Source organism: Seriola aureovittata, chromosome 6 (assembly GCF_021018895.1).
Source record: "Seriola aureovittata isolate HTS-2021-v1 ecotype China chromosome 6, ASM2101889v1, whole genome shotgun sequence".
NCBI lineage: Eukaryota > Metazoa > Chordata > Actinopteri > Carangiformes > Carangidae > Seriola > Seriola aureovittata.
In genome coordinates, this window is record NC_079369.1 from 21254354 (window position 1) to 21278400 (window position 24047).

General features: G+C 42.1%; 1 protein-coding gene across 3 annotated transcripts in view; it reads right to left on the reverse strand.

The window, feature by feature from the left end:
- Positions 1–24047, reverse strand: part of ddah1 (dimethylarginine dimethylaminohydrolase 1) — an 86184-nt gene that overhangs the window by 15967 nt on the left and 46170 nt on the right. For all 3 annotated transcript variants that reach the window (XM_056377777.1, XM_056377779.1, XM_056377778.1), the window contains 2 exons: positions 5426–5525; positions 3230–3303 (listed from right to left, as the gene is read on the reverse strand). In XM_056377777.1, the coding sequence (XP_056233752.1) occupies positions 3230–3303; positions 5426–5525 (174 nt within the window). The remainder of the gene's footprint in view (positions 1–3229; positions 3304–5425; positions 5526–24047) is intronic.

Sequence of the window (24047 nt, forward strand, 5' to 3'; positions counted from 1 at the left end):
CACAGAGGAATCCATAATGAGGAATTCAAATCAGATACAGATGGGAAGATGGAAGCACTACAATAAAACCATTCAGGTTACCTTAATGCGTTGAACTCTTGGCGCCATGACCCACCTCTGAACTTTGCTCTTTTGTCATGGTCTCTCTGAGCAAATCTAAAAGCGATACACATAAGTCTGCGGTATAAAACGTCCTCACATTACAATAACAGTAAACACTTCAGATAGGATCAGTCTGTTTTTGTGACCCACACTGTGACTGTGTTTGTAGACTGCATGCCTAAAATCCTCCCTGAAACAAATCTGTTATTTCAGTGATGTTTGGGATATTTTTCTGAATATTTCTTTTGGATGTGTGTGTCATATGGGAATGGAGATTGTTGGGCTCAGTTGTGATTATCAAGGTCAGGCCACAGCACAGTGATATTAGTCAGAAAGTAGTCGGAAAGGAAAATATGATGAAATCATTTAAAATACAAAATCAGTGATGTTAACAAGGGCTGAAAAGAGACACAGAGCAGGCTTGTACACACACCGTTGCCTTTAACTTGAAGGATAAGGTTCATGATCAATATTTTTCATATTGTCAACAAATCAGATCAAAACCAACAGCGCATTAGTCTGTCTCTCAGCTTCCCTCCCCTGCCCGTGGTTTTCAAGCCTCAATCCCATTTGTTCCTAGTGAAGACATAAATCTCTAAAAAATGGGTCACAAAAACATTTTTAGACAAGGCTAAAAAAGAAAAATCCTACAGCGGCTGAGTTACTCTAGTCTTAACTCAATAACTCAATGGTCCATTTGTTGGGGCTATCTTCAGTCGCAGATTTGGACCATAGTGGGTATTTACAGAGGGAGGATGGCGTGCGTGGGATCCACTACAGTGGCAATGTTCTTGGTAATGAAAGAACACTTTCCCCGGCTCGAGCTCCTCTGACAGCTTTTTAAATATGAATAAGATTACACTGAATTTATCCAACTGAAAAGGAAGGAAATTAGTTATGACAGTTTTTAATCTTAAATTGCAAATCCTATTTTTTTTTTTTTTTTTAAAAGACTTCATCAGAGGCAAAAAAAAAAAAAAAAAAAAAGAAGCTCTCCACAACAAATTAGCCCACAGTCAAATCATTCAATGAAAGACAGATTTACTGAACTCTGAAGGCTTTGAATGCAATTTTTAGGGCGGTGATATTACCTGAAGATGACAGTGTCAGTCAAACGAAGCCTAATTGGATTAAATTATAAAAATGCCTCATTAGAGATGAACGAGGATCGTGAGAAACACTTTTCCTTCTAAGTGGGAACAGTCTGTCAATTCAGTAGAGATGAGTAGACAAGTTGATGAAATTAATTTATCATAGCACAGAGAGAAAAAGTGTCCATAAAATCATTCATAAGAGAGTTGTTTTCTCTCCCAAGTTGCCGTTTTAATCAGTGCCATCAACTGCTTGTTGAATTACTGTGTACAGAGGTGGCAGAGGTTTGCATCAATAGGTGATTAAAAATGCCTCCAGGCCAGCTGAGGCCTAATTGCCACTGGGACTCTTTATAGCTGCATCAATCAATAATCAAAGGGCGCGCTGCTCCAGTGGTGCTACATAACAAAGTAGAAATACTTCTTTTAATTGCACAAGTGTTTATGTTTTGGTTACTCTTGTTTTTATGTCAACAGGTCGACAACTGATCCAACTTTCCTTAATATTTGTGTTGTTCCCTCCAATACAGGGATACTTTATATACAGCCAATATGATGCTTCCAAATCAAGGTCTCCACATCTTCTAGCAACAGTTCATATGTTTACATGTACTGTGTGGTAAGTAATCCACAAACACAGTGTAGCCTTGATGCAGACATGAAAGTCAGACATCCACAGGCAGCAGAGCAAAGTGAATACACACAAAGGAAGAAACAGGCAGGGGTGAATGGATGAAGGCTAGATATAATGGACAGAAAAGAGGGGGTGGAGTGAGGCGGAGATGGTTGGAGGGAGAAATGGAAGTGGAACAGAATGAGAAAAGCAAAATTAATGGAGTGATGATGCTGTTATCTTCCTGCCATAAAGCTTTTATGATTGATAACCTATTTATCTCTTCCTCTCTTTTTTGTGATGTCTGATCACTCATAGCAGGCTTGTGCTTAGAGACCATTTAGGAGACTGAAGAAGGCAGAGTGGTGGCTGTGTCTTTAGAAAGGTACATTTCCATTAAGGTTTCCATTCATACTCTTACTGTGCAGTGACCTGAACAACAGATTAAATGCAATCCAAAGCAATTCTTCTTTAGGGACTGACCTGACTGTATTTTTCCTCACTGAAAGTGGCTCATAGAGAATCACACCGTGTGACAGCCCTCTGGCCTGTTTGCTTGTGCCTTGTTTGCTCCTCTCTTGCAGGTACAGGTAATTGGTGGGTGGGGCTGCACCTGCTCCCAACCACTATAAAAGCTGCCACATTTGTCACCTTAGGGAGACTCTGCATGTGCTTTATCTCCATGTGGCTCTTTATCATGTTTACCCACTCACATTTCCCACACATGCACTCACTTACACCACTACAACTCCCGGACATCCACATGTCATCTCTTTTTGCAACTTAATTTATGTTCTTTAAATAAATTAGTTCATTTAAGTAAATTTTTGGTGTCTCTCCAATAATTTGCCCTTTTATGTTATTTGTTATTTATTGGCCCTTTGAGCTGGTAATGACAAACCCCACTCTGTAGGGGTTAGCTTCACTGGTTCGCTCTCACTGCTCTCATCCGTGTCATGTCCGGCTGCTACAGCAACTGTACAATACGTGCTCAACACCGAACAGCAGACAGTCACAGTTAGCAAGTAGCTGGTGAGCATAGTGGAGCATTTACCACCTAAAGAGCCTGAAGATTTCCCTCAGCATTTGGAGGAAACCAGAGTGAATACAGGACGTACAGTCATCAGGTGGCCAGAAACATGACTCCAAATAAATATTAATATTGTTCCATGTGCGTAAATACGGAGCTGTTTGTAAACACATTGTGTTGCCAGCACAAAGTGACAATATGGTGCTTTTGTATTTACAGCTTACTTTTCCCCCAAGACGATCAATTAATGCAGGTTTTGGGCTTTTCTATAAGTTGTGTAATGGGCTGCTAACACTTTACTTGAGTCATTTTTGAACAAGGTATTGTTACTTTTACTGAAGTATGAATTGTAATTTAATCATTTTTTAACATCACTGCATCACTTCACCTCACCTTAAAAGCATCTGCCAGGATCTCTGCTCCTCTCTGATTGGTCCGTTTGGAAAGACCCACGAAGAACTCTCGACCTGTAGAAAGAATCAGATGAAGCTGGGCAAACTATCTATGAACGTGCATATGACAGATAGAGAGGTGTATCTGAAAAGTCTACAGTGATAAAATGTAAAAATCTTGAATACAGCGAGCCTGTGGAGCTACAGTAGCTGAACACTGCAGTCACCACAGTGTGTACTTTATGCATGCTTGTAGAAAGGCCAACTGTGGTCAGTATGGTGGGGCACAAACAGACAGAGCCCTGAATGCCTGGCGAGGCTGCAGCACACGGAGCTAAGGGATGGGGTCCTAATGTAGCTGCTGAGCCTTTACAAAATGAGCCGTTAGCCGGGGCCCTGCCAACAGGAAATGTTTCTAGACCTGCCATGTGAAACCGATTTCAGCTGGAAGGAACGAGAGCACAGAGCCAGTGTCTAGAAACCCAATTAAGTGTACTATGCTTTTTCCTAGTAGCCTGCGCATTGCAGAAGACACTGACCCACATTTTAACTCACCACACGGCTGTAACAGAATGTACAGAAAAATCTAATGAAGACCACCGTGTTCTTGGTTCTCTCCCTTCATCAGTTTTATTACCTGATGCCAGGGTAATAAGAGGTCCGTGGTGAGAGCCTACAGTCCTGCTGATGTGATTTGACCATGCAGTATGGTACACAACATTTCTGCTACAGATTATTTTCGGGGAGAAATTCTGCTTAGTGTGCTGAGGCACTGGGTCATCGAGGTCGCCGAGAGGAATGTTTGAGTGGAGGATCCCAAAACACAGACACGCAATCGTCTGGTAGACTGTGTATGAGCTGTGACTGCAGAGGCTCAGGCTCTGCTACCTCACTGTTCCCCAGTGTTTCCTGTTTACAATTACATCTTCATTTCTACTTAAATTCAATACATGTTTCTTACATGCAGTTAATGGATTGCAGTAAAACTCAAGGTTACGTGTGGTCGGCTAGTTCCCCCTCACCCCTTTACTATGGTTTGAATCAAGAATGACATATGCCAAGTGTATTATGTAACAAATAACAGATTGCATGTCTTCAGATGCAAAAATAACAGATGAGACAGAGGCGAAGAATGCCACAACACAAAGTATCCTGTTATATGATTTTAACAGACACCAGCGAGCCAATCAGAAACATGCACACTATATTGCTGCTTTGAAATATTTTTTTGTAATAATCTGAGCATTTCCGTATTTGTTTATGGAAAAGCTAAACCGGAAATATGTCACCTCTGACCTCAAACGCTCAAGCAAGTAGGAAAAACATGGACGACTTATTTTACCTCTGGAAAAATTGTATTTTACCAGGGTGCTGGTTGTCTTCATTAGGCCATACTGCAAATCAAACTGAAAGCATCCAGGCGTGGAAAACTAATGTTTGTTTCCTCTTGACTGTGCCATCACACTGTGAACTTGTGTTTGAGAAAACATGAAGAAAAGCAACTATGACCTCATGGCCTCTATCATGCTCCACTCTCAGGACAAAACTTCACAATCCAATCCAATTGTATTTATAAAGCACTTTTTACAAACTCTAAGAACAGCAGAATCATCAGTATATTGTCTGATCCATTCGTATTGAGGGGCATTTTGAATAGTCAAGTCTGCTATCAGGGATTTACAATTATGATTACAATTTTAAATACCAAATAAAATTATTTTCTCTTTTATTGTAGATTCTGATTCAAAGGAAGAGTAGAAGCAACAAAGATTTGCCTTCCTTTGTCCTCCACAACCCCAAAAACGTGTTTTAAGATTTGACTTGCAGTTTAGGTCTCACAGCCCTATAGTACCAAATTTTAGACTAGCATGTTTTCACATTTCCATCTAGTACAAACTGACACTGACAACATGGTGCCACCTCGCAAACTAAATGTAAAAGCCGATTTTCACATCTAAATTATCTTTATGTTTCATTCCTGTATAAACAAGCAAAATTACATCTTGATTACATTGGCTCTCTCGAATGGCTTTTACTGCACCTGGTTCATATTCAAGCCCAGAATTTACAAATGATGGCCCTGTAGTGGCAGCAATAAACATCTGAGGATGGCCTCATAAGGGAGGATGGATTGGCGTGATCATGTAGAAGTTAAGGGGCAATCAGCCACAGTGACGTAGGAGACAGTGGAACCCACCTGTAAAGAGCACATCCCCTCCATCCAGTGTGGCGTTCTCGTCAGTCATTTCCACAATGTTCAGACTCAGATCCTTCAGAGCTCCTTTCATGACCTCCGTCTAGAAGAGACACACAGGGATTCACTCAAAACATCTGCTGATATTAAACAAAAGACTGACTCATGATGACGTACAGTAAGTTAAACCATCAGCATTTCCTATCTTCAGGAATATTATGATGCGGTCCAGTTCTAATCAGACATCTGTAAACAAGAGAAAATCAGTTTGAGGATTTTCACTGGGTTTCTTGTAATGGCACAGTATTTAGCGGTACCCGGGTTCTTGAGATTAAGCGCAGTGAAACAAAACCTTTTCTCTCCAACAGGTTGTGATGACATCATTTCAATGGGCCATGAAATGATGTCATTTTGGAGGAAGTATGTTAAAACTTTTACAAGGCAGTGGCTGCGGAAAATAGGTACGCTGAAGGACCAACACAAACTCTACAAAATGCCTCTTCCTGTCCTCGTGTTCCTGGTCATCTGTCTTTCATATGTTTATAGGCAGGAAGTGCAAGGATGGCTGCCACCCAAGTAACATTAGCATATATTATGAAATGCATTCAGTGGATGGAAATTTACAAGAAAGTCCACAATTTCACCTGCATGTCGTCTCTCTTGCTTAACCTGAAACCTGAGGAAAGAGCAGGTCTTTTTTTGGCTGAACTTCGGCTGGTCTGCTCTCCTGTCTGACCGCCCAGTGAGATTTTACTGTCCTGTGTTTGGGGTTCCTGCGGGAGTAGTTTCCAAGGCCAGTCATGTTAGCGAGAGCATCAGTGTTTCCACAAGCCCTATCTCACTATGACCTCAGCCTGCTCACTGTGCTTTTTGGCGAACACAATGCTTCTGCTTCTCCTCATTTGTGGAGGGCCTAACCATGAGGTCATCCAGGTAGACTGCCATGCACTTCCAAGATAACACAATAGGGGCCTGTATATGAACAAATGCCCCTTTCGTCACACCTACACACACATTTATGCACAAATACATACGCAGGGGTACCGTGCAACCAATAACTACAAGCTACTATTTATTTACACATTTCTACGTGGATGACTGCTTCTTTAAATTTCGTTATGACCGACTGGCTCACAACCACAATGGCATCTTTCCAATCCATTCACTTTCCAGAAGTGAGACACTGGAATCCCACAGAATAATCAAACTTTCCTCCTCCATGTTTCATCTTCACTGCGGGCGTCCTGCTCATCTTTCTGCTTCAGTTCACCAGGAGGAACACAGCGTCCTTCCAAGTAACTGGGTTCACAAATGCATTAGTGGTTTCTTTAAAAGCTCTGGCAGCAACACAGCATGCAGCATGTTAAGTATAGGTAACAGTTAATCCCTCTCATTTTTGTTGTTTGGGCACAGCGAAGGCAAGCCAAGGCATCGCCAGGGCACCCTCTCTGCTTTTCACTTTGTTCGGTTTGTAGATGTGTTGGGTGGCAAATTAAAGTAAGGTTTCCAAGAAGTAAACAATCCAGATGATTGATGAGAACGTAAGCTTTTGAGGTTTGTTATGTTGTCTTTGCACGTCACTGCTGTGTGGTCTTAGCTGGCCCCAACAAAGTTATTAAAGAACCATCAATGTCTCATGATATGAAAGGAAACGTCAGTCAAATGAGTCAATTCAGACACTTTTTTCATAAAAATGTTTTGCCTGTCTGTGCCCATCAGCTGAGCGGCCAGTGTCCTCAAAGGTGAAGAGCTGATTCTATTTGGCTGTTGTGATTGGATGCGATTTTACTTGTTAGCCAAAGTTTAATGCCACGCTGTCATTATCAGTGACTCCTTATTCCATTTTTAACTCAGCAGCACTCTGGAGATTCCACTATCACAGTGGTCGTGTGCCCAGGAATCTGCTGGACTGCGTGAGGTAGCCCTTTACCTCAGCTCTCCGGCATTTCCTCTGACATCAGTGGAGGTGATGTGACCCAAAGTAGTCCCCCCCCTCCACCATGTGAAACGTAATGGCCCCTATAGACAGACGGCAGTAGGGTATATCTGCTCTGTCTGCTGTGATGCCACAGAGCATCAGTTTGGCAGTCCTCCCACATGGACGTGAAAATCGCAGCTAACGTGTTTGTGCGAGAGATTGAGTACGCATGGGAAATAATATGTAGATAAAAAAAAAAAGCAAAGATTCTTGTGTAAAAGAATAACTTGAACAAACTGAGGAAAGTATAATGAATTCACCACATTTAGTGCACACTGAGGAGAAGATTGAGTGTGGTGATGTAATGATCTTGTGTATATAGTTAGTGAATACTTAGGCGTATCCTGAATATACAAAGATAAAGTACAGACTTACTGTAATTTATCACTAACAAAAACTATTGCTCAATCCTTCAAGGAAAAAAAAAAATCCAGTAAAATAATGTAAAAACAACATTCTATGAACCTACACTTCTTAAAGCAGACATGATCTTATCAGTCCCAGTAGGGTCCACCCCCACATCAGTTTCCAATGTCTTAAACCTGCATTTCACATTGGTCTCCTGTACACAGGTGTAGCTTTATTCTGCTCAGCTGTCTGTCAAGACACACTCAGCTGTGTCCTTGCACTGAGGAACCAACTGCACCGTTTCCCACAGAATCAGCTGCTATTTGTGGTGGTAGCTGACGGACGGACGGACGGACGGACGGGGGGTGTAATACAGCATCAAATTATTATATATGATATTATTAAATGATCCTGTGTATAAGGTGCTGATCTGCAGATATTGTAATTGCCAAGTACTTAAAATAACTGACGTGAGACAAGAAGACCTCCACCTGTCTACACTCTCTATAATGTGTAGAGCACGTTTTGATGCAGCCATCAGCAGGTTGAAACAGAAACAGTGAGTTCACCGGAGCAGATAATGTATATAGTTGTGCATAGTTGGCAGGAGTGCACACTTTTCCTGCTGTCACATCCATTTTGAGGTTCAATGAGGTTTTTGTTCTGATGTACCTCTCTGCAATCACTGATATCACGAGCTGTTATTTATCAAAGTTTTCAAAACTCCCCCTGTAATCAACACATTTCTGTCCAGAAGACTACAGCTGAATGGAGGCATCACACAAATCCTAATAAACTCTCTGCAGTGTGGGAAAGTCCCAGGGGGATGAAACTGAATATGTATCAGTGAATATGACAGTGAGTCAGATCTTGCATCTTGATTATTGTAACACTACATCAAACAGTACCTGAACCTTAACCCTGTCTGTTTGTTAAATGTACTGTACGAGAGTCACAGCCCTGTTAGTCACTGTAAGAAAAATGGAGAATGTCCAATGTTTCTACAATAAAGCAGCCAGTGAATGTAACTGTATTATAATAATTATTGTTTATGAGTTCTGCTATAGGTTGTGGGCAGATTAATAAGTGCAGGAATCACAGTTGACAGAGCTCTGCTGGCTGCTCCATCGTAGGAAAACGATTAGCATGCCAGTGCAAGTCCCAAATAGCTCCCCACAGATACACTGCTAATTAGAGAAGATTAGCCCTGAAAGTTAATATCCTGCAACTTCCCCTTGTGGTTCATATTCTTTCATTCTGATGAAAATAAATCCATCTGTTGGGTACAGTCACCTTTTTCAGGTCCACCAGTTATTAAGCCAGGTATATCTTTGTCAATACTTTACCTTACTGGTTTGTGGAAGTCATACATGCTCATTATCTTCTTGACATAAAGTATAGATCAATTCACTGTCAAGCTGAAACACTCAATTATGGTCAACAGTAAAGTGGCAGCTTTCAAAGGAACACTATTAACATTTCGGTATCATATGAGAAGACTGATATCACCTTCATGTCTGTATGGTACACCAGGCTAGCTGTTTCCCCTTTTCAAGTCTTTGTGCTAAGATAACTGCTGCTAGCTGTAGATTAAGTGCTGTGTCTCAAATACTTGCAGTACACTGTGTTCACAGTATACTCACTTCCGTAGTTCGCACATTTCAACGAGGTTGTCCCAAATCAAACTGCAGTCGTGCACTTTACTTTCCTGTGTGTGCACCCTGTGCCATCAGTGCTGACGACATATTCTCCTTCTTCGTTTGCCGTTTTCATAAGTTGGTCCTTCCCCATCTGCTTCACAGCAGCTAAGATAGTGACCGGCGAGGGTGAGCAGAAACACACTTATGCACTCAAAATAGCAAGTGTGAGAATACAATGAACATGTACATGAATTGAGACGCAGCAAAGGTTTAGCATACAGACATGAGAGTGGCAGGGTAATTCTAATATAGCTCTAGGCAAGAAAAAAAAAAAATCAAATAGGCATATTTTCCAGAATGTCAAGTTATTCCTTTACAAGTGCTGACATTTCAAGCACCACATGATGACCTTTGACTAAATCTGAGATTCTTTTTTTTTACCAATTAAATCGGTTCAGTGTTTCTGCCTTTGCTCTCCTCGTTCACCCTCTCTCTCTCTCTCTCTCTCTCTCTCTCCCTCTCTCACACATTCCCTATATTCTCTTTAGACCCTCGTGGCAAGTCAAGAATGCTCCTACAGTGGCTTCCCATGCAGAGTGCCCTATTATCTCTCACTGTGAGGGACATCCAATACCCCATCTTGCCTTGGTGCCAACTCACTTTGCCAGCACCTCCTTCTCTTCTCCCTCCAGCCCTCCTGTGCTCTCTTCATCTCTCCTCTTTTTCCCCTGAGTGCTTGGCCAGGCGACATGCTGTTAGCCAGCACCCTGCTTTGAATGAAAAAGGCCTTTTAAAATTCATTAGGGGCAGAAGGCTCCGAGGGCCAGTCGGTCTGCCTGCCACATTCCTGCCGTTCCAGCACAGGACAGGGGAGACGGAGCAGAGAGAACAGCCTTTTATTTGGGGCTTTTTATGGACCCCTTCTCCCTTCTCTCGCCCCTGGTACCCGTGGATATCGCATTCTGCTAAAAAGGACCATCAGTCTGATAGGGCATGGTGCATTTGGAAAGGGAATGGAGTACACAACAATAGCATTCCTGAAGGTCATCCTAGCCTCCCTACACCAGGCAACAGAGTCCCACGCTCCGACATAATGGGGATACAGCATTCCTCTGAGCTTCACACGCAAGGAAGTTAACCTCTTTAAATGACAGTTATCAGCTGCAGTTTGTGTATCAGTGTCACGTAATGCCAGACAGTTACAATCTGTGAACACTATATTATCACCTTATAGTGTTGATATGTCACATGTGTTAGCAACCAGTTGCCTGTTTACTTATCCAGTAGACATGGAGCACCATTAGCCTTTAGCTTGAGACATATTTCTGGATACCAAGCAAATATCCAACGTACACTCTGCTTTTAGCTCTGCTTTGGTCTCCACCAACTCTTCAGAAGCTAAATGCTCAACTATGTTCACTGGGTAATCGGTATGTCAAAGCTTTCTTTGCTAAAGACATCCACTTGTTGCAGCAGGAAAATCAGCGACCCCTTTCATATTACACAAAGTAATCTCACCCATTGTTAGTAGAAAAATATTGACTAGTGTAGCTTTACAGCTACTTGTAGAAGCTGAAATGACTCAAACACGTCAGAAACAGTCAATAAAAAGTTGCCGTCTGTGTGTAAAAACAAAGATAAAGAGAAAAAAGTGACTTGCTTGTATTGACATATGGGCACAAGTTTGAAGAGTGAGTCTTGTGCGTCATAGCCAAAGCTTTGGCTGGACATCCGGGACACAGATGATGATTGTAACAGATAGCAGAGACCTAATGCCTAATGTTCAAAGACCGGTGGAGTACAGAATGGGAATAATGACTGCATTTCAAGGCAATCGACCGAGTGGAATTTAAAATAAATGCACAGACCTCATTAGCTATGCAGCAACTAGGTGGATAAGGCTATCTGAACCTTTTAGGTATTAAGTCTCTGACATCATGCAGGAAACAGAGAGATGAATCCCTTTGTTTGCAGAGAAGTGTAAGTGCGATTAAATGGCTCAATTATAGATTTGTCAAAAGTTTGCCAGAGGCAGCTGTTTCACTGAGTGCTTCTTTATGAGGACTGCCTGAAGGCTTGAATAAATGGCAGCCATGAGGGAGACAACCTACAGAAGCTGTTCTGACAGGGCTATTGTTACATTCATGCACTTCTTACACTCCATTGCATACTCACATGCACACGCACAGACAGGCGCATACATGTATACACACACACCCACTCAACACAAAGGGGATGCACAAAGTGTGAAGTTCGGATATCGGAAATCAATTCCCCCCCCCCCCCCCCAGTCTTTCTTACGGGAAACGTAATCACAAAGAACACACAAAGCGCTCACACATGATTCACACAGGTGGGTGCATACACGGAAAAAAGGGCCCAGTCTGATTCTGTCATGGTGGTCAAATGGCACATTCCTGAAAGCAGCTAACTGCAAGACTTCGCACTGACACAGCCTGTAACAAAAGTATGAAATAACAACATCTCATTTAGTAGCAGCCAAGAGAAAACAAACCCTCAATGGCCTGTCCTTGCATTATCTAAACAAATCCTTGGTGTATGTTGGAACATACCTGTGGTTAACCAAACCATGACACCTCCCACCCCCCCACCCCCTTCCCTCTGATTCCCCCCATCAGCTTTAAGATTACATAAATGTTGAGAAGTAGGTCAATGTGAAGGCGTGCACAGTTAACAGTAGCGGATCTGGAGACCCTCGCAGCACATCAACCTCAAGGATCTGGCAGTCTGGCCCAGTAAAAAAAAGCTTCAGCCAAACCCACTGCGCTGTCAGACTGCTTTCAGTTGGGGCTCCCAGGATATCAGGGTTCCAAGGAGGAAAATGCCACGCTTTAGCCATGCTTGGACACATTTACAGCATTCTGAATGGTGGAGATAGCCGACAATGCCAAGATTACACAAATCAATTGAAAAGAGACTGAGGAACAAAGTAAAAGTGCAGGGCATTATGGCTCTGATTGTGAAACTGTGTATCTGTGCTGTGTCTGAGAGATGATTGCATTTAAGAGAGCTGAGAAAGACTGTTGTACTCTTCATGTAATGACATAAAAAGAGCGGATGACTGGCTGTATAGAAACTCATTAAACAAGAATAAAGACTTCTCTGTTACTAGTTGTCTATTAATGCTCCAGTGGCTCTTCATTATCTAGTCCTTTCATTATTTTTGAATAGAAAACCAAAACTGGAAGAGTGTACCATAATTGCATCTCATCATGAACATTTTAATGTGTCCTGGGCTGATGATACAAAAAGACCAACAGAAAGCAACAGAAATAGTAATATCTAATGTTTTTAAAAGTTTAACAAAGGGTTATAACACAAAACAATAACCCCTGTCTCTATGAAGCTTCAAGAATCTAGGTCAAATTTTCCAAATTGATTTTAAAGCTACAATAGATAATCATAGAAACTCTTACACATCTTTAAAGACTTGCGCTCTTTTACTGATAAACACTGTAACTACGGGGCTTCTTAGAAATCTTTAAGGATTAAGGAGTGACTGTTGAATAAGGCTTGTAGAGTCACTCTTAGATAATGCTCTTAACCTCTGCAGTCATCCGTTATCAGGTCCGGCACAGTTTCCAAGCAGGACAGCGAATACACAAGAATTTAGTGGTCACTGTCAAATGTTCAGGTGATATGTAGTAAAAGAGAAATATTGAGCAACTTCTTCAATAAAGGAGTGACTTAAGTAACATCTTGTACTGTAACACCTTCCTGGTCACAGTGCGCACTCACATAGAAAGACACCCAAGCAGAGCCGAATACTGCAAAAATAAACAGAAATATGAGTCTGTTTGACAAGTCCAAAGTCTGTCCCAGAGCAAATAAAGTACTCGCTCCAATCAGCGGGGCTGTAAAGAATGTGTCTGCTGCCTACCTCTCACTGTGACGGCTCCACAAATACAGGAGAGCTGCAGGCTAGGAACTGTTGGAAAGCAGAGGGATGGAGGCTGCTGGCTACAAATGGACGTGAGCCTCCACCATGGGGAAAAACAGAGGGGGCTTCAGTAAATACATCTCCACTTGGCACTGACTCCTCCATGTTTATTAGGTTTGACCCCCACAGACTGGACCTCTATACCCAAACAAGGGGGAAAAGCCAATAAACTCACCTACCTCATGGAGAATTACAGTTCACCCTTGCCTGACTACACTGATCTGATAAAAAAAAAAAATATCTCAAACATCACTGCATTACCTAAAAATGAAATTACCACAGACGAGAGGATTTTACATTACATCCACAACCAAGAATTCATGCTGAATTGCTGCTTTTTTTTTTTTTTTTTTGAACAAATAATCTGGAAACTTGCAGCACTGCAGCAATGCATGCTGACTGGACATCAGCAAAGGTTGTTTGTGCTCAAGATGAACAGCCTGTAACCCTGCAGGTCACTCTGCTCTATACCACCGACAAGTGACGCCAATAAACTGCTTTTATAACCAAGATTTCCTGTGCTGCATGACATCAATTGGAAAAAAGTGAAATATTCCAAAGATTGGAGGCCTGACGTGCGCACTGTGAGTGCTAGCATGGTTAAAGGTCGTTCCACTCTCCTCCAACATTTGACGCGGGGCTATAAAGCTCCTCAGCTCCTCTCTGATGAACTGCGATTTATACTTAAGCATTTGCTTGATGTTATCGTCCAAAGCAATAAAATACCAATAGCTAAATCGGTGAAAACTCATATTTCAACATTACAGCAGGCACAGGACAGTCAGTGTTGTCCATGATGAGAACGTACAGAGAGAAGAAGCTGTGTGCTCTTTCCTCTTCCTCCCTTTCTTTTTCCTCGAGGGAAACCTGAGTGGGAAACCCTACTCGCTGTCACCTTTGGCCCCACCTGGGCCAACAGACACAAGACCACCCACGTCTCAAAGTAAAGGGTGACGAGGCTGGGAGTTCAAGGTGAGCACATTGTGTGTGTCAGTCACTCCATGTGCTACATCGTAAGTAAAGAAAATCTATTTATAAACAAATCATGTTGTGGAAGTTTGAGTGTGATTTCCTCTCATATCAAATATTCAAACTAGTTTCCATTAATTTAATCATGAAAAATAATTTAAACTTGCTTGAGTTGTGTAATTCATCGCACTAAACATCAGGGCTGCTTTGTTTTTGTTTGACTTGAAACATCATTATCATCAGGCAATGAGGGTCACCAGGCTGTTAATTGAATGTCATGTTGTACTGAAATAAACATAATTTAATGGATGTCTAAAGGGGTAGTAAAATTATGTTCACAAATCTAAATCTGTATAAATGGTTAGAACAAAAAGGGTCAGTTCACCCAAATTGGAAATCACTTGGTGGTACCCACCCTAGTACAATGGAGGTGAAGGGATTTACATTTCTGGTGCTCAAAGCAGAAACAGGTTACTCTGGATAATCCACAGACATCATTGGAAACTGTTCATTGGAACTACTTTCTACCAAAGATAAACTGCCAATGGAAACTGTGTACAGTGTTCTGTGGATTATCATAAGCAATGGTGACACTATTCCCCTTCAGTCTACTGGCAATGAGGCAGAAATCTCAGACGGGAATATCTCAGAACCTGGGGGAACTAAGTGCAGTGCAGTAATTTGGAGGACACAACCCTTGAAGTAACTCAAACGTGGTCTTTGAATGAACTGGGAACAAAGTGTGGGATGCCTGAAATTTCTAGAAGCTGCTGTTGACCAATTAAACCAGACTGTATTGAATGACATCAGGAAACAGGAGGAACCGATGTATTATGGCAATACGCTTCAGTAGACGTCTGCCAGGGAAGTTCTGTGGAAGCACATATGATCAAGGACTAAAAGTTGAATGGAAAGTGGAATGCCTGACAACTGTCACCAGAAGTTAATTCCCATAACCTGTCAGGCTTTCCGAGAGCTGCGGTTCACCGCTTATTACCCCTACAGAATCAAAACTTGGCACCCGCTTCATGTATACCAAAGATGATTCAATTGAGATGATTTGAGTTGGAATCCCCATTGTGTTTGTTTTTGTTCCATGGGCTGAGGCCCCTGGAAAGCCAAAGTAAAAATACCGAGAGCTCCCACATATTTAAGCTGTTTCAACATTTGTGAGGCCCAAGGTGTGCCACAGAACGGAATGTCCAACCAAACACAGTCTGCAAAGGTTTGTCTGGATTTATGTGGCCCGGAGCCTGACCTACCATGGCCTTTTCCAGGGGAGGAGAGAGACGTGTTTGGTGCTTTGAGCGCGGTGCAGAGGAGAGAGTACAGAGCTACGAGAAGGGTCGAGAAAAGAGGCGGAGAGTTTGGGTGAGTCCCGTTAAGATCGAGTTTTTTTTTTTAAAGGCTTCCCCCTCTCTCTCTTTACTCCCCTCCCACGCAGGGAGTCCTCTTAGTGTATGGTGCCTGCTTGCTCTGAGAAAGAGGAACCCCCGGCTGAGGGGTCCGGGAAGCCACACAAGTGAGGAGGGCAGGAAGGAGAGTCAGAGAATTATGACCTCAGTGAATATGAGGAGTCTGACAAGAGCTGCCCCAACATGTGTTTGTTTTTGTTCACGCTGTTGGCATTCTGAATGTCTGCAAAAAAGCAAACCAGGATTTGGCAGTGAGGTTATATAACCGCGGTATTTGACCACCTGTTGAAGCCACACATACTGTCTAGATCGTAAAAAAATCTGTTGATGTCTTTTCATATCTGCATTCTTCTCATTGTTGAGGTGTTCCAGTGGTTGTTCCTCTTTGCTCTGTCCAGAATACTAAAAAGAACCTGGAAACACAGTGCGTCCTGCAGAAAGAAAACACCATCGTACCACACGGTTACACCCACGCTTTCCAAAGAATGCAATGGATGTGTTCCCAAAGGGGAAAAAAGTTGAATTTGCCAGGCAAAGTACAGACTAACGGCCCATTATGAGGGATTTCCCAAAACAGCCATGTGAAGTTAGATGTATGGGAGGGGCTGGTATGGAAAAATGAGGAAAAAGAGAATGTGTTTTAATCTTGTAAAGGGGAAAAAAAACAAGATGGGCCAAAAGGTTTCCCATAAATGTTAATGAAGGGCTTTCCCAGAAAGATTTTTTTCCTCTTTTCAGCATGAAACAAGAGGTCAGGTGCTAATGTTAACCAGCAGGGCTGGATCCAGAGACCTGCCTTTAAAGTATAATAGAAGAGAACCACGTGGACTTAACCATACTGCAGGGATTTAGCAGCAAGGAAGCAAACTTTGCATGATGATGTGTTAGAAGAACAGAGCAGGCCTCATACACGAAGAAGCACACAAATCTGAGAAAAGCCATGATGACCGCATCATTTTTTAATTTTATGAATAGGTCTTTACACACAGGTAGACCTCTGTAATGTCTCAGTATGTTTCCAGACAGCTGGTGTTGTGGCGGCACTGCAGTTGCTATAGTGAATATTTGGAAGGTTTATAAGCTGGTTTTGGTGGTTTGTTGCCCATTAGCAAACATAACCACTGCATGGTTGTTTGGGATTGCTGGTATATTTGTTAGCTTTCTTTCAGTTTTTTCTCAGAATCAATATCTACTTCAGAGATTAATTCAGGAGCAATTAAGCATTTCACAAGAAGATGGCCCAGGGTAGAAGAAGCAGCTTCAGCTAGTTCTAGGGCACCACAGATCAATATCATGTCTTGTGAAGGCGCTGCAGTCCAAATGAAACAAATCATTTGTGTGTGAGGAGTCTATTAAATAACCTCAGTGACACAGTGTACCTGCACCACACACCCTGTGGGATTTAATTAATGGTTGTACCAGTCTGACACTCGTTAAAATTCATGACAGTGGAATCTGAGCTGATCGTTCTTAGTCTGGGCTCAGTGCCTGAGTTATAAAATAAGTCCGTCAGATTTTATAATAAGATAAACAAAATTGTGCACCATATTTTTACCAAAGAGGAAGCAAGAACCAAATCATAAACTGCACTGGTATTAATGCATGAATTGAACATAGACAAAATCATGGTCATGATGGAACTAATGCACCAACTTCTTTGCCAATCTCTGATCTGTTGCAGAAAAATGGACACTTGTGAGTTAAGCCAATTCAGATGATGACACACATTGTTAGCCAGTCTAATCATCACCTCTGCTGAGAGTTGTGTTCAGCAACTGAGCCCAAGGAGGACGTTCTGTTCAGCATGAATATATTAGCTCTTTGACATGCCAGAAAGGACACTAAAAGCTAGGGTCACTGGTACAAGTGAGAATTACTAGTTATGTAACTGAGACACAGCAGAGGCAACTCTGAACTTATAAAATATTTAATAGTTATTTAATTGTTATTTAGGGCCACCTCCAAAGGCCAAAGCATTTGGTAATTCTACTCTTAGCCAATAAAATAGTGATTCCATTGTGTCAGTTTACAACAATGATGTTCATTTTAGTGAGAGGATTACAGTTAGTTACCCGTGCATATTTACTGTCCAGACAGTTTTACTAGTTGATATTCTATACCCATACTAATTTTACAACACTGAAAAGTTGCCTTCACTGCATCATTATATTTTCATGCCAAGATGGGCTGTTGGCTATGTGTCAGTCTCCATTGGTCCAGCTTATTAAAGTGCACTACTGATGTCATCATACAGGCTACAGCTGTTTGAGGATGACTAAGCTGATAAAATGCTGAATAAAAATGGCAGGGATTTTACTGGTGGTGTTGAGAGGCCTTTGTGTACTTTCAAAATAAAAAGAAAAAAATTCGAGCAAGCCAAAGACATTTTTTTCTTATCATCTCAATGTGATCTGCACTGTAACTTGATGACTGATGGTGCTCCCAGCTGTGGTTGCCTGCTAGCTTGTCAGCAAGTCTGCAATCTTGGCTGACCAGTAATCCTGTTATTCCTCTACTTGGCCACCACAATCACCCAGCTAACTAGTCTGAGCCCAGTCCCTGGCAGTCTGCTTCTGCTTTCCTGTCAGTGATAACAGCCTGCCAGCAGTCAGGCCCATCCAGCTATGTCTTTGAAGCTCCACATGTAACCCATGTGTGTGTCTAGGAGGGCCACAGCCACTCCCTTCCCTACCCTACCCTCGCACTGGTGAGGCCTGGGCTCACAAGGCCACAGAGCTCGCCTCTTACCCCGGGGCCTCCATGCAAAAACATCACCACTGCTGCAATGAAACGAGACAGACTGTAATGGAAACGGCACACTTTCCAGACACTTGAGGGAATAGCAAGCATCTCCGCCTGAACCCTGTCAAAAAAACATACAGACTACCAACCCTGCCCCCCCCCCCTCCCACCCTCTCTGCTCGTCTGGACAATGGGACATATTGTCTTTCAGGAAATAACTGGGCAGGTTATAAAGATCATGATGATTGGAGATAATAAACCCTCAAGTGAGAGGATTTTTCAAAAGGTAACAAAAACAATGAAATGCCATATTCATACGGGATTCGTCATTCAGTATGTAACTGCAAGGTTTTGTGATGCAAGGTTCCACAATATTACTCAGTTTGGGTGGTGCAGGCATTCCTTAGACTCATGTCTGTGTTTTGTGTTGCATATACATCATTGATTGTGATTCACAAACCGCGAGTTTAGACCTCCCAGAGAGTCATGGGATAGTTTAAATAATGAAGCTAATAATGAAACTAGTGTTAGTGTGTGAACTCTTGAGTTATGGCCAACAATGTGTTTTGTCGCGGTGACCTTGACTTTTGACCTTTGACCACCAAATTCTAATCAGTTCATCCTTGAGTCAAAGTGAATATTCATACCAGATTTGTAGGGATTCCCTCAGGGTGTTCCTGAGACACTGCATTCACTGGGCCAAAAACATGCTTTGTGAGGTCACAGTGACCTTGACCTTTGACCACCAAACTCTAACCAGTTCATTCTTGAGTCCAAGGGAATGTTTGTGCCAGATGTAATAAAAATTCCCCCTGGACGTTCCTGATGTATGTTCACAAGAACGTGAGGTCATTTCCCTTGGTCTTACACTGGCACTCTCTGTGTTGTAGAGCTGCCATGGTTAGTTGATTAGTTGTTTAGATGATTGATAGGAAAATTATTGACCATCTTTTGCCCCAAAGGGGCTGTTACACCAATGGGCCGTTGCATATGGTGAAGGGCTTTCTCTGTCATCTCATAAACCAAACGATTAATCAAGGAAGAAATCAGCAGATCAGCTGATAATGAAAATAAAAGTTTGCTGTGGCCCTACTGTAAGGTGAACAACAAACAGCGAGACTGTTTGTGCACAGACAAACAAGGAGCCCTGAGCTGAGACTGGGGCTGAACTGTAACTTCAATCTAATGCTCAGCTTACAAAGGTGTTATTGTACAGAATTAGACCCCATAAGCCTGAATGACCTATTTCACCTTAGAAAACATACTGTGTGGTGACAGACATGTGGTTTTGTTACAAACTAGTTAAGAGTTTCAGACAGCCGTTGATCTCATATAAGTTGCAGTCCCATTTTATCTGCACCTGATTTGGGGGTTAAATTAGAAAACAACCTACACTGGGTCTACCAAACTGCAATATTAAATCCTGCTTTTGGTGTATGGATAACGTAATTATCTGTAGGTGTCCACATTATATTTGAAACAACAGTGTAAATGAAGAAGTGTTGAAGTGAAATCCTGGTATCTGCTATAGGTGCATCACAGATTAGAGCAGAAGCTATAAGGTGAAGAAGCGTGTCACTCCCTCCCCCCTCCTTCATTTCACCGTTATACAACTGGATCGCATTTCAACCTCACCCCCCACTCCATCGGCCGCCTTCCATCTGATAACATATAGAGCTGTTGAGAAGCTCTTAAACCTCGCCATTCTTCACATTCTCAGGATTCTGGATGGTGTGACCTCATTGGGTGAGCAAAGCTGGTAGGAAAATAGCCCCCGGCCCAGCCTTTGCTTCAACATGGAAACATAAGCTAACAAAGAATGCATGACTATGTGCAAACTTGACTGTGGCTGCACTTGTGAGTGAAAACAACATCTTTTCCTAAGTGTGTTTTCACTCCAGTGTGCAGATTGTTCTGTAGGTGCAAATGTCAAATGTAAGTGTGAGCATCACACGCTCACACTGGCTAACACACTGCACTGCACCTACCTGCACCTTGTAAGAATTGCGTCAGACTGACAAAGCAACTGTGTCAGTCAAAATCTGAAATGATTGAAGTTGACATTGTGGAATATGGAATACAATGGACATTTCAGATAATGATACTGTTGGAAAGCGGAGGCCACGGTGAATCTAAAAATATCTGTATCACGTCTGTGTGTTAAACTTTGACTAGGCTGACTCCCGAGAAGGAGTCTGATTATTCATGCAAATTGCAGCAATTGGCCACTGAGGGTTTTAAAGTACCTTAACTGCCTCCATGAGCAGTGAGTCACATCTACTGCTGCTGTTCCAGCTGCTGACCGTGTTGTGAAGGCGGCCAAATCAGCTGGCCAAACTACAATAACTACATTTTCGTGCTGCTTTTAGAGCATCGGCATGCCCCACAGCAGTATCTTTACCACACGCATCTCTCCTTTCAACTTTGAAAAAGCTTTTCTACCATCATCTTGTTCTCTGTCAGTATGCACCAAGCTGATGTAGAATTCCATCTTGCTGTTGATTTTCTTCGCCCATGCCAACAAGGAGTTCTGCAACTACAGGAATAAGATGTGTTTATTTTTGACAGGCTCATGCTAGAAACCCAATATAACAAATGATTTGCCAGAGTAAAAAAAAAAAAAAAAAAAAAAAGACGTCCTGTCTAATAATTTCATATTTCAAATTGTAGAAAAAACTATTTGAGACGTATATTATGAAATGGTTTTGATACAAATTATGACATAAAAACTATAATTTAACAACGTTAAGCAGCATGAAGAGATTTTCGACAACTAGTGGGAAAGAATGCAACAAAAAGAAAACCTTGCAGTATCATTGATTTAACACCAGTTTGCTAAAATTTACTTACAGCATGGCAGCTTGAGTATCCCATTAGATTCATGCAGATTCACATCTTAGTTCTGTTTTAATCCGCATGATCTCCTGAGAAAAATATCGTTCTTCCAATTTTGGTAGATTCTTGATATTTGGTTTGCCTAATCATGCTGGACAGGCAGCAGAAAACTTCAGTCAGAGCTCTTTTCCAGGAAACTGTGGCCTATAGTTTTCTATAGAGGGTTACCGTTGGGTGGGTGCTAATTCTATGGTTTGATACAATCACGTCATACAGATTTCACATTCAAAAGGAAAAAAAAGGGAAAGAATGAAAAGAAGCAGGATGGAGTAGCAGGTACAGGTAGAGCAGATGCAGAGGAAGAGGAGAGGGAGGATGATGAAGAGCAGGAGGTGGCAGCAGTTGTGTGGTAATGCTAGTCACAGTACTGACGCTAGAAAGCAATTATCTGGCTCTCTGCTTTATGGAATGTTCTTGGAATACAGAGCAAGGCGATCCATTAGGTCTGTTAATCAAGTGTGTGTCCCTGTGTGTGTGTTTGTATTTGTGTATGCGTGTATAAATGAGTTGCATGCCTCTCACTGGAGCACATAATTACGAGCTGGTGATAAAAAAGAGGAGAAGGGGGCATTGTGGGACAGCTGTGGTGTGAGTCGCCATTTCTACTGGGGTTTATTGAATGACCGTAGGTGGACCTGATTAACTACATAGCTGGGAGCTCAGGTATGCATTGACACACATGCAGGCGCATGCACACGCGCGCGCGCGCGCACACACACACACACACACACACACACACACACACACACACACACACACACACGCACCTGCATACAGTAGGCAGCACATCTGAAAAGTGCATCAGAGTTAATCAATACTCTATCAAATAAATACCAAAATCTGCAAATACTTAGAAAAATGGCACATGTACTCATAAAATGTCACATCGACCAAAATGAGCAGCACACACACATACACAAACCACAAATTTGGAACGATCAGCACATCAGATCAAAAAAAAGAGAAAAAAAAGAAAAAAGAAAAAAAAAAGGAAAGCTGTTTATACTCATAACCAGGCTCTGAAAACATTCATTCAGTCCGGCTCTGCTGAATCATTTACCAAAACTGAGGTGGAAAAAAATATATAAGCACGGAGTCTGGCTTTTACGTAATGCCAGCAGCCAGTCAGTCAGAACCACAGGATGCATACAGGGAAGCAGAGAAAACAAACACTGAAGGATGTCCTTTCTGCATACTTGATGCTTTTCCCAGCCACAAATACCAAAGTTCGCCCAGGACGCTGCAAAACAGATTCACTCTCAACCGACCTGCGATTTTACCTTATAAGGGTCTGAATACTTTAGGCCTTAGGTTGTGTGTATATGTGTATACGTGTCTGTCTGTGCGTAGGCGTCCTGGAGGAGCTACGTTAAGTTTTGGGGGGAATATTTCGCACAGCTGGTGAGACTTTGTTATCATCTAGAGATGGTGTCTCTGGCAGCATCGGCAGAGGTTTAGGAAAGCTTAAAGCAGATGAGGAGAAAATTCCACGGTTACCACTTGATCTAACATCGTTCCATTCCTCCGGTCTATGCCAGCAACACACACACACACACACACACACACACACACACACACACACACACAGACACAGACACAGACACAGACACACACACACACACACACACACACACACACACACACACACGTACAAACACACACAAAAACACAAACACAGAAAACCTCCTGGTGGTAGGTCTGAACTGGAACATTGTAGGAATTCTAGTAACCTCCGATCCAAAGCCTCCCTTCCTCTGCAGTTCTTGATCATTCTGCACCATTGAGGCCAATATATACTGCAGTCTGCTCCACCGCCACTGGAGGAAAATTGTTTAGCATTGCTCACATCTCAGGAAATGTAACTCTCTGATCATTGTTATTCTCTACCAATGCTTTGGTCTTTTTGCAGGTGGATTTTCGAAAGCATATCCTGCTGGTTAGTCATCGCCTGAAAATTATTACCCAGTTGGTATTTGTTACTAATGGAGGAGTGAGTTTGTGGGTTTTGATACTGATCAAAGTACTAATTAAAAGTACTAATCTAAAGTCCCTCTTGTCATTCTGAAGAGATTAAATATTCTTGCTACAGCATATACATTGCTAAAAGGTCTCTACAAATGGAGGCAACTGGTGGCTCTGAGGTTAAGACACATCCCATACTGTAAACTGTGATCATAACAGCCCTGGCTCTATTCCAGCCGGGGACCTTTGTTGCATGTCACACCTCCCTCTCTCTTTCCCTCACCATTACCATTCTGTATTTCTACTGTGACTTATCGAATAAAGGCAAAACCCTGTGAAAGAAATCATTAAACAGAGGCTTCTACAAATCCATAAGATTCCTTTATCTTAGAGGAGGAGGATAAGAAGAAAATCATTTGAGAGACAAAGCTTTGAGAGAATGGAGATGGCTGAGAATTACAATTGCCTCTCCACCTAGGGAATAATTTGAGATCTGTTCTATGCAGTATAAACGGTGTGTTCTGGGCCAGAGGAAATTGTTTTAAACTACTTTTATGAACTCAAAACAAATCCAAAGATTTCAACTCGGATTTCTTCACAATGATAGAATCAAATCTTTCATCAAACCATCTTCATTTGCAGAACATAAAAACCTGTACTCCTAAAATAACAATATTGAGTCTAGACTTGATGCCTCTGACATTTGCAGGATTTC